Source organism: Polypterus senegalus, chromosome 8 (assembly GCF_016835505.1).
Source record: "Polypterus senegalus isolate Bchr_013 chromosome 8, ASM1683550v1, whole genome shotgun sequence".
In the NCBI taxonomy this organism is placed as follows: Eukaryota; Metazoa; Chordata; class Cladistia; order Polypteriformes; family Polypteridae; genus Polypterus; species Polypterus senegalus.
The window spans coordinates 173,636,308-173,649,345 of record NC_053161.1 but is presented as its reverse complement, the minus strand read 5'-3'; the positions used below and the strand labels follow the sequence as shown (position 1 = coordinate 173,649,345).

The window sequence follows — 13,038 nt, the reverse complement described above, 5'->3', positions numbered from 1 at the left end:
TCTCAAAATTGCTGTTGGGAGAAGGCGCCTTTCAAAACTGAGAGACCTTGAGCAGTTTGCAAAAGAAGACTGGTCGAAAATTCCAGTCGAGAGGTGTAACAAGCTTGTTGATGGTTATAGGAAGCGCTTGATTTCAGTTATTTTTTCCAAAAGGGCGTGCAACCAAATATTAGGTTGAGGGTGTCAATAATTTTGTCCAGCCTGGTTTTTAAGTTTTGTATGAAATGATGTCAGATTTGGATTTTTTCTCTGTTTTTTGTGTTGTTCCAATGCACATAAAGGAAATAAACATGTGTATACAAAAACATTTGTAATTGCAACAATTTTCTGGGAGAAATGGTACATTTTCTGGGAAAATTCTAGGGGTGCCGATAATTTTGGCCATGACTGTAAGCACAAGTTCCCCCAAATCTTGCAATCCTACTCAGAAGCACATATCTCCAGATATCACTCTGAGGTAGAGGTCTGCACAGTACTGATTTTTTCACTCCCACTCCCAGCAGAGATCTTTGCCGTTTCCGTCCGCTCTCACCTGCATTGTTCCAGGCCCACCTAAAAATTGCTCCCACTCCCCAACACATTCCTGCTTTTCTCATTCAAAATCATAGGTGAGGTGGTGATCGGGGTCCTGGAAACTCTGACTTGCATCTTCATCATTCTGCACTGATTCAATTATGGATTAGTGAACTATTTCATATTTAACTTGAGAGGTCTTTTCAATGTGTACATTGTGTATTCAGTATTTTCCTTTGTTACTCATCAGACAGCTGCCCTCGTCAGTAAGTCAGTTCAAGGGATTAAAAATGGTGGGTGTCTTATTGTCTATTTCAACAAGCTACAGGCCAAACAAAACTTCATGTCCCCTTCTCAGACAGAAGGAGGAGATTATATTTGAAAATAACCGCGTTTGTATTTTCCCAGATTTCTCCCCTGCACCAGCTGCTAAACACAACACATACTACAGCATTAACCAGCATCTACGCAGTGCTGATATCAGATACAGCCTCTTGTACCCTGACAAATTAAAAGTAAATACTGAAAGTCTGTGTTACATTTTTACCTCTCCGAATGAAGCAAAAAAAGAGCTAAGCAGATCGATTTCAACATCCTGTTGAAACAGGATCATGAGCCATACTGTGTTGCGAGACAGCATAGAAGATTCTGCCTGCAACTCGGACCACTTGTAATACGAAACTTGGTGTAACTATACATTCTATTTTCATTTTGGCCAAATTTCTTTTTTTTAATTCAATTATTATACTGAAACTTCTTTCATTGAATATATGTATTTTTTTGCAGCTACAAAGTAACTAGCTATTTATGCCTCTCTTGTGCATGACACTTTAAACTCTTCTTCAAGGCTGCTTATTTGGAGCTTAATGCTCCTCCCATAAGGTGCTGCACTGCTTAAACTGAGTGGCAGACCCTGCCACATACAGAGTTAACAATTAATCTTCCTCTCCAGGCTCTCCAAAGTTGACATAGTCACCTCATAAACCAGCAGAGGTCACAAGATATGGGGCAAGATGCCATGCTGGTATAACGAAACCTTGAACCGGCCAGGTAAAACAGATTTGTCTACTGTGGTTAGCCAAGTCTCAAGCTTGTTGATCATTGCTTGGATAGCCAGTTCCCCCCTAAGGCTACAGTCAAAGACATTGCCTAGGTTTGTGAATGGTTTCATTGTAATGGATGATACTAACATGATGTCCAGAAAAAAGCGAAAATTGTCCACCACATTTCTCCTCTACAGCACCATAGCCAAGGATTTTGTTGGTTTGAACCTCATTCTTGCCCAGAAGATGGACTTTTCCAGGCCCTGATGTAGTGGCGACAGTCAAGTTGTCCATGAATGCTCTGATGGGGGGCTGCCAAGTGTGAGACTACTCAGTCTAAAGACACAATCTAATGAATTCTATCACTCATTACTGATACCTCAGGTAGATACCCTTAGTGCTGTGGAACTGGATAAACCTCTGAAACTCTCAGAATTACTAGACACTATAAACTCCCTTCAAAGTGGGAAAGCAGCTGGCCTGGCCCCCTCAGTAGAATTAAAAAAAAAAATTTAAAAAAAGTTCCACTATTATTAGCAACGTTCACATAAGCTAACAACAACAAAATTCTACCTCAAACTTTTCGCCAAGCATTATTGTCTGTCTTTCCTAATAAAAATCAGGAGCTACTACAATGCGCACCACACAGACCAATCTCACTTCTGAATAACGATGTTAAGATATGCTCCAAAGTTCCAGCTAGAAGGATACACCAGATTTATTAAAGGCAGAAACCCAGCTTCTAACCTTCGATATTTGTTTAATATATTCACCCATTAAACATAACACACCAGAGATTGTACTAACTTAGGAAAGAGAAAAAGCATTTGACATGGTTGAATGGGACCTATTCACCACATTGCACAAATTTGGGTTTGGCCCCAACATATATGCATGGATCAAACTACTTTATACCAGTCCGGAAGCCTCAGTTCATCAGTAACATTATCTCAGACTACTCCAAACAAGAAAACAGAAAATATCATATGCAGATGATATGGTACTGTATATATATATGACCCACAAAATTACATGCTAGCAGTCCTAAAAGTACTAGCAGAATGTCAAAAGATCTCTGGACTCAAAATGAATTTGAATAAAAATGTGCTTATACCAGTGAACTCTCTAGCACACAATACTAGACTGGATACCTTCCCTTTTATCTTCGCAGATCAGTTTAATTATCTCGGGGCAAATATTACAAGTAAATATAAAGCTCTTTTTCAACAAAATATTTCTGTCTGAATGGAAAGAATTAAACAAGAAGTGAAAAGATGGTGCAGCCTCCATCTCATATTAGCAGGTAGAATGAACACTGTTAAGATGAACATCCTTCCCAAGTTTCTTTCCTATTTCAAACCATATCCATTTACATTAACAAATTGTTTTAAGAAATTAGATTCAATCACAACCTCATTCATTTAAATTCTAAACATCCACACATCCAAAGGGTGACTCTACAATGACCTAAAGCAGAAGGAGGCACGGCACTACTTAACTTTCAATTTTATTACTGGGTGGCAAATATACAGACCATGAAGCCCAGGACATCAACTCAGATTGATGAATATGCACAAGCCTGGTCTGCAATAGAATTAAAAACTCACAGTACTTCTTTATATTCCCCGCTCTGTGTTCCAGTAAATACAGACTATCATAAATATACTAATAAACCAACTACCCTTCATTCACTCAGAATATGGAACCAATGCAGGAAGCACTTTAAGACAGAGAAGCTCTTACCTGTTTCACCTCTACATGACAACCACTGTGTTTCATCCTCTCAAACATGCACAATATTTAATGCTTGGGAAATGTCTGAGATTAAAACGTTTAGAGATGTATATATCAATGAGGTTTGTGCATCCTATGAGCTATTAAGATTCAAATTTAATTTCTCATAAACACATTTTTACCACTACGTTCAAGCTGTAAACTTTGCTAAATTGAACCTGCCCAATTTTCCACGCCTCCTACTTATGTCTATTCCAGAAGAAATATTGATCAGTCTTGAAGACTCCAGTAGCATCCCCACAATTGTTAAAAACATAAAGTCCCTTCCTTTCAAAGATCCCAGGGCGCAAAGGGGAAAAGATCTCTCACTTAACATTTCTGAAAAGAAGCGGTACACAGCCATGCACAGAACATACTCTAGCTCCATATGCGCAAAGCACTCAGTTATTCAGCTTAAAATCTTCTATCAGTTGCATTTATCTCGATTAAAACTATCCAAACGTTCCAGGGTAAGATTCAATGTGTGAACATTGCAATCGAGCTCCAGCCTCACAGGGTCACTTGTTTTAGGCCTGCACCAAATTATGGCCAAAAATCTTTTAACGTCTATCAGACAATCTTGGTGTCACAATCACATCTAACCCATTAACAGCTCTGTGTGGTGGACTCCCAGATGGGCTTAAGGTGGAGATGGACAAATTGAAATTGCCTTCACCTCACTATTGGCATGTAGACCCGTCTTGCTTAACTGGAAAAATCCCAACCCACCACTTTCAAGTCAGTGGGTAACTGATGTCTTGTATTATCTGAAGTTGGAAACAATTAAATTCTCACTCAGAGGATCTGTTCAAAACTTTTTAAAAATATATAAATCCAAAACATTTTAGAATAAGCTTCTATATTTGGAGAAAGGATACTCTTCCTTCATTGCTGCTTCAAAGGCTTAATTTGTTGGCTGGATCTCAATCTCTTTCTTTTGGGTGGGGGTTGAATTTTAGTTCTGTTAACAATCTAACCAATCAAATCAAACTTATTTACTTTCAACTTATATTCATAAAAGCAAATAAAATAAAAACAAAAAATGTTGGAAGCATCGCTGTTTGTGCCTTTACTGCCTGTGCAAAGGAGCTGCAGTCAGAGCAAATCTCCAATACTCATCACATACACTGCTGCAACTAAATATTTAATAACTAAAAATGTGTTGCGTCAAACATACAAAAGCAATTTTTTTTGCCATTTAAATATTTTAAATCACATTTTTGAATTATTTCATAATTTCAAAGATTTAAATGTGATTTTATAACTTTAAACTGCAAACATAAATATGGCTTGGGATCTGCTTTAGATATGTAGAACCACAGATGTGACTCTAAAACAATGCTATTATTTAATAAGGTTTTCCTTAAGACAAGTTGAATTCTGCTCATATGTTAAAGACGTTCACAAATTCAGCACTACTGAATTATTAAAACAGCAGAATTTAGAAGTGGTAAAAAAAAACACACAAAATTGTAAGTAAATCAATTTCTGACTATTTTTCACAATACAAGCAGAATATGCAGACCTGTATGACTTTCTAAATGAGGGCACAGAAAACAGAAAATTGCTAAACCTTACAACAACATACATGAAGCACATTAAACACACACAGTAAACTACATCATCTTCAACCCATTTTTAGGCTTCACATAATAAACTCAAGACCATCCTTCCAGGCTCTTACCTCACGACCCTAAAGCTTACACAAATTTTTATTTTTAACTTACCTTTTCTGGATTTCCCTGAAGTTGATGGCTGAACTTCTGGATTTCTAACAGATGAACCTTCCTCAGTACTTTTTGCGTCAGACTCTAATGATTCAGACTTCACATTGATAAGAGACTCTGGTGATGGACGGTGTCTGCTTTGAGAAGAGACTAACTCAGTCACTGCTCCATCTTGTTCGTCTTCCTTAACACTCTCAATCCATTTATATTTGTGCACCTCAACGCTGACAGACGTCTCTTCAGCCTCTTCTTTAATGCCCATTGACCCCAGTACACATTCCTCATCTTTAATGCCCAGACTCTCCTGTTTAGGTTGGACACACTCCCATTCAAAGTTCTCCTCTTTAACATTTGGGGTCCTTTTGTCCATAATATTCATGTTGGCCTCACATTCCTCCTTTTTCACATCCATCTAGATGTTACAGTAAACAGCAGCTTTCTCTTTCTCTCTCTCCCTCCCTGTGGGAAAAAAAAACAGGATTTGATTCCAACAAAACTGTAAGCTTCAGATCTAAAAACATTTTCATTGAGTTTTATATCCTCTCAGTTAAGCTTTAAATGAAGTAAGACAGTAAACAGCATGTTGACAGTAAGTCACTACTGTTTAAATAAAATTAACGAGTATAAAACACACTTAGGGGTGGGCTGAGGGTTTAATAAGTTGGAAGAAGATGACCATCTCCCACAGTTATGGATCAGCAGCATTCACTACTTTGACTAAACATGCAGTGATGTTCAGGTCCTAAAACTCCATTATCAGTTATGAGCAGGAATTTTTAAGCAAGTAGTTTTTAAGCAAGTAGAACCTCAGGACTGTTAAACAAAACTGACACATCAAAAAGGGGAAAAGAAAGGAGAAGTTAAATTTGCATGAAAGCAGAGCCTGTGTCGTGGCAAAAACCTCTCCAGAAAAAATGCACAGAGTTTCTAGATAGATAGTCAGAATAAGCCTTATTACACAGCATATTAAATCATAGCATAGCACATAAAACGTGTCTCAGTTCAATGAAGTGAGCCCAGTAGTCCGGACATGGTTCATATTTATTTCAGTTCTAATCAGTGAGAAGTCAAGCAAAATGACACCTTTTATTAGCTTACTGAAAAGATTACAATATGCAAGCTTTCGAAGCAACTCAGGCCCCTTCTTCAGGTAAGATGTAAAACAGAAACTGGAGTTCCCTGTGTTTATATACACACTAGGAGAAATAACAATCTTTAAGTGAGAAATCTTAAATGTAAAAAAACTTAATAGACCCCTCCAGGCTAAGATTCATTTAGCAAGAGAGGAGAACAATGTATGATCAAGATCTTTTGATAACTGTCCAACTGACACCCTGTCTACAGACCCACACTGTATTGAAAAACTCATCAGAAACTTCAAAAGACTTTGTTGGACAGTTATATTTATCAAAAGATCTTAACCATACTTTGTTCTCCTCTGTTGCTAAATGAATCTTAGCCTGAAGAGGTCTACTTTTTTACATTTAAGATTTCTCACTTAAAGATTTACCAGTGTTGTTATTTGTCCTAGTGTTTATATAAACACAGGGAACTCCAGTTTCTGTATTACATCTTGCCAGAAGAAGGGACCTGAGTTGCCTCGATCTTTGTAGCTTGCCAATTAAAGGTGTCATTTTGCTTGACTTCTCACTACATTCATAAAGGCTAACACGGTTCAACACCCTAGTACTTCAGTTCTAATCACATTTTTCTTGTCATCCACTTTACATGTTATCTTCATAATAGTGACCTTGCCTATACCCTCTTCAAAAACAATTCCCCAATAATCATAAATCCTTTCCTAACCGTCATTGCAACTCGAAGGTCATACATGCCGCCTGGCCTGAAGACGACCATTACCTAATTATCTTTTACATTCCTCACATTCCTAATCTTGAGCTAATAAAAACTGGTGCCCTTTTCATCAATCAATCCTCATCATTACATTGGGATCAGGATGACCCTGCATATGAGAAGCTGAACTGCTCAATTGATAATTACTTGTTGCACCAGCATTGGCAACCTCAGCGCCAAAGAATGCACTCGGAGTCTCCGGACAGGCAGCAGAATTGAGATTTATTGTACAGCGCTCATACAGACTCACTTAAGATGGGAAGAGCCATGGGCAGCTCTTACATTTATTACAGTTCTTATCACACAAGGCATTATTCACCCTCATCTGACTCCTAATATTCCCCTCCTCTATTTCTGACCCTAATTAATTCCACCAGTATTTCTCAGCTGAGGGGGTGTCAAGCCCCTCTCTGTCCATGTCTGCCTGACAAGGCCTATCTGTACTCCCTACTAGCTCAGAGCTTGCTACCATTATTTACAGCCAAAGAGTTCACATTCCCTCTCTATACGCGAGGGGCCAATCCTTTCCAGCCCTCCTGCACATCTAACCTTTATTTTATAAACTATTGGTGGTGTCCAGCTCAAACAGAATAAAAAAAAAATTAGGCATAAGTCTTTTTAATCCGAACTCTTACATCTTAATGCTTAGTGAAATATAGTATTTACTTTTCTCATGTGCTTATAATATTTTTCTAAAACGAAGAGATTACAAATTTCAAGAATACATTTTTCTATACATTCTGAAAGGCTAAAATCATAGGCAGGTGTACAGGGTGCAGCTTCACTGATAAGGCCTGAGCTGTGGACGGCCTGGAACAGACAAACACAGAAGCCAGGAAAAATGCAAACCTTTAATAGTTAACTCTTACATAGTAAGGCTAGCTGGTATAATACATCTTGCTGTAAATTGGTGAATTATTATATTAATTCATGAAGTAGTGTTGACATATAGACTCAGATGTTATCTAAAACATATAAACATGCTAACTTGAAAGCCTGCAAAAGCAGCCAGCTACGCTACTCCGTGCAGCCTCACAATCTCGCCTATTTATCAGCACCGAGGCCAAGTCCCTAGAAATGAAAGCAGGAGGCCTTGAGCATCTGTTGAAGAGAGGGAAAGCACACGCCTTTAATTATCAACTCTTAAACTCTTCTGTAGCTCAAAGCCAGCTAGTACATACAATACGCTTTGCCTTAATTTATCATCCAAGGCATGGGTTTTGAGCTCTGATCCTGGAGGGCCGCAGTTGGCTACAGGATTTCATTCTAACCATCTTCTTAATTAGTGTCCAATTTTGGCTGCTAATAAACTTATTTTGCTTTAGTTATACAGTGGAACCTCGTTTGCGAGCATAATTCGTTCCGGAAACGTGCTGGCAATCCAAAACACTCGTATATCAAAGCGAATTTCCCCATAAGAAATAATGGAAATTCAGATGATTCGTTCCACAACCCAAAACTATTCATATAAAAAGGATTAATACAAAATATAAAGTAAAATACATAATACAAATTAACCTGCAATTTACCTTTAAAAAGAATCATGGCTGGTGCGAGTTTCTAAACTCATGTGGAATTCCACCCAACGGGACGACTCGCTGAAGAGTGTCCCAAAGCAATCGCAGTCTCCCAGCGCTGTAGCAGTTCGCCGTATAAGCGCATCCAAAAAGATCAAGGAACATTATAAAGATCCCGCTGCAATAAATAACAGCGCTGTTGCTGTTTCAAACTGAATAAACTGGTGTTTATTCAGTTGGTGTTAAAGTACTGATACTCAGCTTCGTGTTTTGGGGAGCAAAATGAGGACTAGCACTTCACAGCGCGCACACACACAGTCACAATGCTGTAGTAAACAGAGAGAGGCGCTGGGCGAGCGAGATAAGAAGAGAGAGAGAAGCGCTGGGCGAGCAAGAATAGGAGAGAGAGAAAAAGACGCACGGGGCGAGCGAGCGAGATAAGGAGAGAGAGAAAAAGACGCGATGAGCGAGCAAGATAAGGAGAGAGAGAGAGAAAAAGACGCACTGGGCGAGTGAGCGAGCGAGATAAGGAGAGAGAGAAAAAGACGCGATGAGCGAGCGAGCGAGATAAGGAGAGAGAGAGAGAGAACCACCATCAGCTCAGTTGTGATCACATGACGCTCAGCAGACAAAATGTATCCATACTACTCGTATTGCAAGACATCGCTCGTTTATCAAGTCAAAATTTATTAAAATTTTTTGCTCGTCTTGCAAAACTCGTAAACCAAGTTACTCGTAAACCGAGGTTCCACTGTAATTAACTTGACCCAGGCACCTTAGTTGTTTATGTTTCCATAATTAGCAGCCAAACAATAATGAGACACAAAACGAGCCGCCACCTGACCAGCTCACCTGTGCCCATCACACAATATCTGAAAATAAAGAAAGGTGAAGGTCTCAGTAAGGCTGATCTGCGCAGGTCACCAAAGCATTTTGACGGTGTTCTTAAATAAAACAGAAAATTAACAGTTTTGGAAATGTCTGCTGTGGCAGAAGGAGAACAGCAACAAGCCATGGAATTAAATAATAAGTTTAATGAACAGCAAGAATCAGCTTCTCATTAAGAAACTGGTTGGAGTTTGAGGCCCCAATTTAGCTGGTCATCTCTCCGCTCATTTCATGTCTCATTTCTGTTTGGCTGTCATTTAACAATAAAAAGAATCAATTCAGAGGACTGAATCCTTAAAAACAGGGCTATTACACTGAAGGGAAAAGAAGTTGATTAACAGTGAAAACTGTTTAGGAAAAGGGTGAGAATGTAAACCTGCAGCCACTGCGGCCCTCCAGGCCTGGAGTTTGACATCCGTGATCTAAAGAACTGAAAGGTCTTGATCTACAAATTTAAACGCCATTAAACATATATGTACTAATGTGGACACTTGCTTGATTTTCTTAAGTTGAGGTGTCTGTGAACTTGTTTTGTCTTTTCTGTCAGCTAAAGGCCACAGCAGCTGTGTTCTCAAAACAAGGTTTGTTTTTCTGTCAGAGAGCACAATGTCCTTGATTTACTGAGGCTTGAAACATAACAATCGAAAAGACAGGCAGGCACTGCAAAAAGACACAAACCTCACGCCAAAATCAATTGTGGTCTTTAAAGCTGCTTCAAGCATAGGGTTTTAAGAACTAATAGCTCTAAAAAAACTAATAATAAGGCACATCGATCCTTAATCTAAATTCTCAAAACCTGCACCAGGAGAAGACAAGCGGGTGAAATAAGAGGTTTTTTAGGCAGGTGGAAGGCGCTCTTCTTTTATTATTCTGGACCTGCTCAATGGACAGCGGCACAGCACCATTTATATCACGGTACTCAGAACAAAAAGGCAGTTGGCACCTGTGGCTTACTGGATCATCACAGTATCACGTCAGGGTGCACACAATCTCTCTACTTGACAGATGCAGCAATGTTTTAATAAAGGTACCCAGAATATTATTACATCTCATAGTTTTAGGCATTAGTTTTCAAACCAACAGTCCCATTCTGTATAATGGAGTCTAATTGTGGGATGTGGTGTATTGTCTGACACTGATGAAGCTCTTTAAAGTGGGGATTTATAAGCATCACAATAAAATTTAAACCTGAATTTTTACAGTTATTTTCCATTTGCTTTAATGAGAAGGTCTCAGCATTAAAAACAAAGTCAGGAATCTCAGGTTTCTGGGTGAATCTCAATGGGATCAGATGTAGAAGAACTCAGAGGCCCCAGAGAAGCATTTTGAAAATCTGTTCTGAGTAAACTTGTGGATCAAATAGACGGGCAGTGGAACAGGGGGAAAAACCGTCCCAAACTATGTTGGGAAAGGGTCTGGTGGTAATTATTAGTAATAGCGATAACAAGCTAGCAACTCAAATTTATGGAAAGGCTGATTGTGGTAGTGAAGTGCAAAAGCAGATCTGTAAAACGCTGCAGCTTTCCAAAGGGCATCTGGAATAACTTGATGCCAAAATAAGCGCAGCTACAACAACCAACCAGACTTTTACAATCAATGAAATATCACCTTTTGCCTTTGAGTAAGACATTTTTAAATAAATTCAAGTTATATTTGAATAGCAATATGCGATCTGACAGCCCTGGTATGTAAGAACATACAGACAAAGAACAACCCATTACTGACCTTCACGAGAAGTCTATTTAAATAAAAGAGAACCTCATCCAGAAGAGAGAATGACACCTAAACAGTTCCTAGTGGTATATTGGGGTGATCCGCAATGCCTGGTCGAGCTCATCATGTTAAAGCTACATGTAGCAGCCACCACTTCCACCTCACCACCATCGTCCAGTACAAACCAAACAGGCACCACTGGGATATGAGAAGAAAACCAGAGTGCCTGTAAAGGGCAGGAACCAACTATGGTACACAGCATAAACAGATGGAGGTTCAAATTCAGTCTGTTTGAATTATGAGACGGTAACACTAACCACAAATCTCTATTCACTTCTCTTATACTCATTCACAGGCATTACTGGTTTGGGCTTTAGCAACATACTGTATGTTTGATACTATTAAAAAAAACAAACAAACATATTCATATAATTGTCCTTCCAGGCAATACATGTAAATGCATACGTAGTCTTATGTTGTATTAAGCAAGTTTCAGAATGTTAGGTCATGTTTTAAAATGCTCACGTGCCGATTTTGGTGGCCAGTTATCATTCGATTTATTCTTACAATCACGTTAACAGAGACACACAGCAGCAGCATGGCAGTACTACAATGTTCTCCAGCTATACACGTATATTCGTTCTCAGCTCGTACTCAATCCAACTCTTTCCACCGTCACGAACTCCTATTTCATCAGGTTGTTTTTCTCTTTAACTAACGAGAAGTATAAAGCCCGACTCCGGACTGATAAAGAAGAAAATGAAGCAACTGTTAAGGCACTGTGGTGGCGTGGAACCAAATCCTCTTTGAATTCGGCGATCCGAGAAGGACACGAGTGAAGAAATAAACGAAAACGAACGAATAGAAGGAGGCGGCGATTTGAAGTAGAAATGGAACTCGATAACGTGAAGTGAACAGCAATGACAAGAAGACCACAGGGCGATTCACTCAACCAAAGGCAATGACACGAGCACGCTTGTTCGCATCTCATTTACGTCGCGTGCACTAACTTTGAGTGGAGCAAAGGAAAACTCGCGCATGCACGTTCTCAACCCCGGAGAACTTACCCTCTACCTCTCGTTTCGCCTCCCGCTTCACTTGCAAACAAATCGAAAGCAGCCTTTCCTCTAGTGCACGGCAGAAGGGGCGGTATTGTGGCTTTACTCTTCGTCGCCCTAGATGACATCACGCGTGTAAAGCCTAACATGCCGTAAAGTGTTCACGCATGCGTTGTACAGATTGGGCAGCGCCGTAAAGTTTGTGATGACGTACAATTTTTAGCACGCACGCACGCACGCTTGTATCGGGCAGGCACCTGGACCACGAAGTGATAGGCTGCAGGGTAGTCTGCTGTGCACGTGAGGAAAGGCGGTTATCGAATTGTTTGTTAGTGAGAAGGGAGGCGAAGGCAGGCTCATCGCGGAAAGGGAGAAGGTAAGTTCTCCAGGTTTGAGGACGCAGCCTTATGCACTTGTGAGTTTTCATTATCTCCACTCCGAGTTAATGCATGCGAGCAGCGCGTCCTTGCCTGTGAACCCACTATCGGCCATTCCTTGAGCAAATTCGCCAAGGCTCCGCGTGTCTTTGCTGTTCACGGGTGTCTGTGTCTGAGGTTCACTTCACGTTATCGGGTGGCATTTCTAATGCACATCGCCTCCTGCTGCTATTCATTCCTATCCGTTTATTCCTTCAGTCGTCTCCTTCTCTGATCGCCGAATTAAAGAGACAGCTCTTTAATTTTTCGACCCTTTTTTCTTTATTAGGCTGGAGTCGGCCTTTATACTTCTGGTTAGTAAAAGAGAAAAACGATCTGAACAAAAAGGAGTCCGTGACGGTGGAGAAGAGTCGGATTAGGTAAAAGCTGCGAACGGATATACGTGTATAGTGGGAGAACATTGTAGTGCTGCCCTGCTGCTGCTGCTGTATTTCTCTGGTAATGTGCCTTTAAAAGTATGAATTGAATGTTAATAATTGGCAAAAGTGGACAAACAACATCAGTATGTGCGCATT

At 39.8% G+C, this 13,038-nt stretch overlaps 2 protein-coding genes across 2 annotated transcripts in view; one reads left to right on the top strand and one right to left on the bottom strand.

The window, feature by feature from the left end:
* LOC120534710 (zinc finger protein 420-like) overlaps positions 1-12,213 on the bottom strand; it is a 71,105-nt gene extending 58,892 nt beyond the window's left edge. The window contains 2 exon segments of the mRNA XM_039762296.1: positions 5,057-5,515; positions 12,096-12,213. Coding sequence (XP_039618230.1) covers positions 5,057-5,468 — 412 coding nt within the window. The 5' untranslated portion in view covers positions 5,469-5,515; positions 12,096-12,213.
* Positions 12,214-12,305: 92 nt separating this feature from the next.
* The window catches only part of LOC120533473 (gastrula zinc finger protein XlCGF26.1-like), a 73,348-nt gene continuing 72,615 nt past the window's right edge, over positions 12,306-13,038 (top strand). Inside the window, exons 1-2 of the mRNA XM_039760388.1 lie at positions 12,306-12,462; positions 12,792-12,961. The gene's annotated coding sequence lies outside the window, so the exon portion shown is untranslated. The remainder of the gene's footprint in view (positions 12,463-12,791; positions 12,962-13,038) is intronic.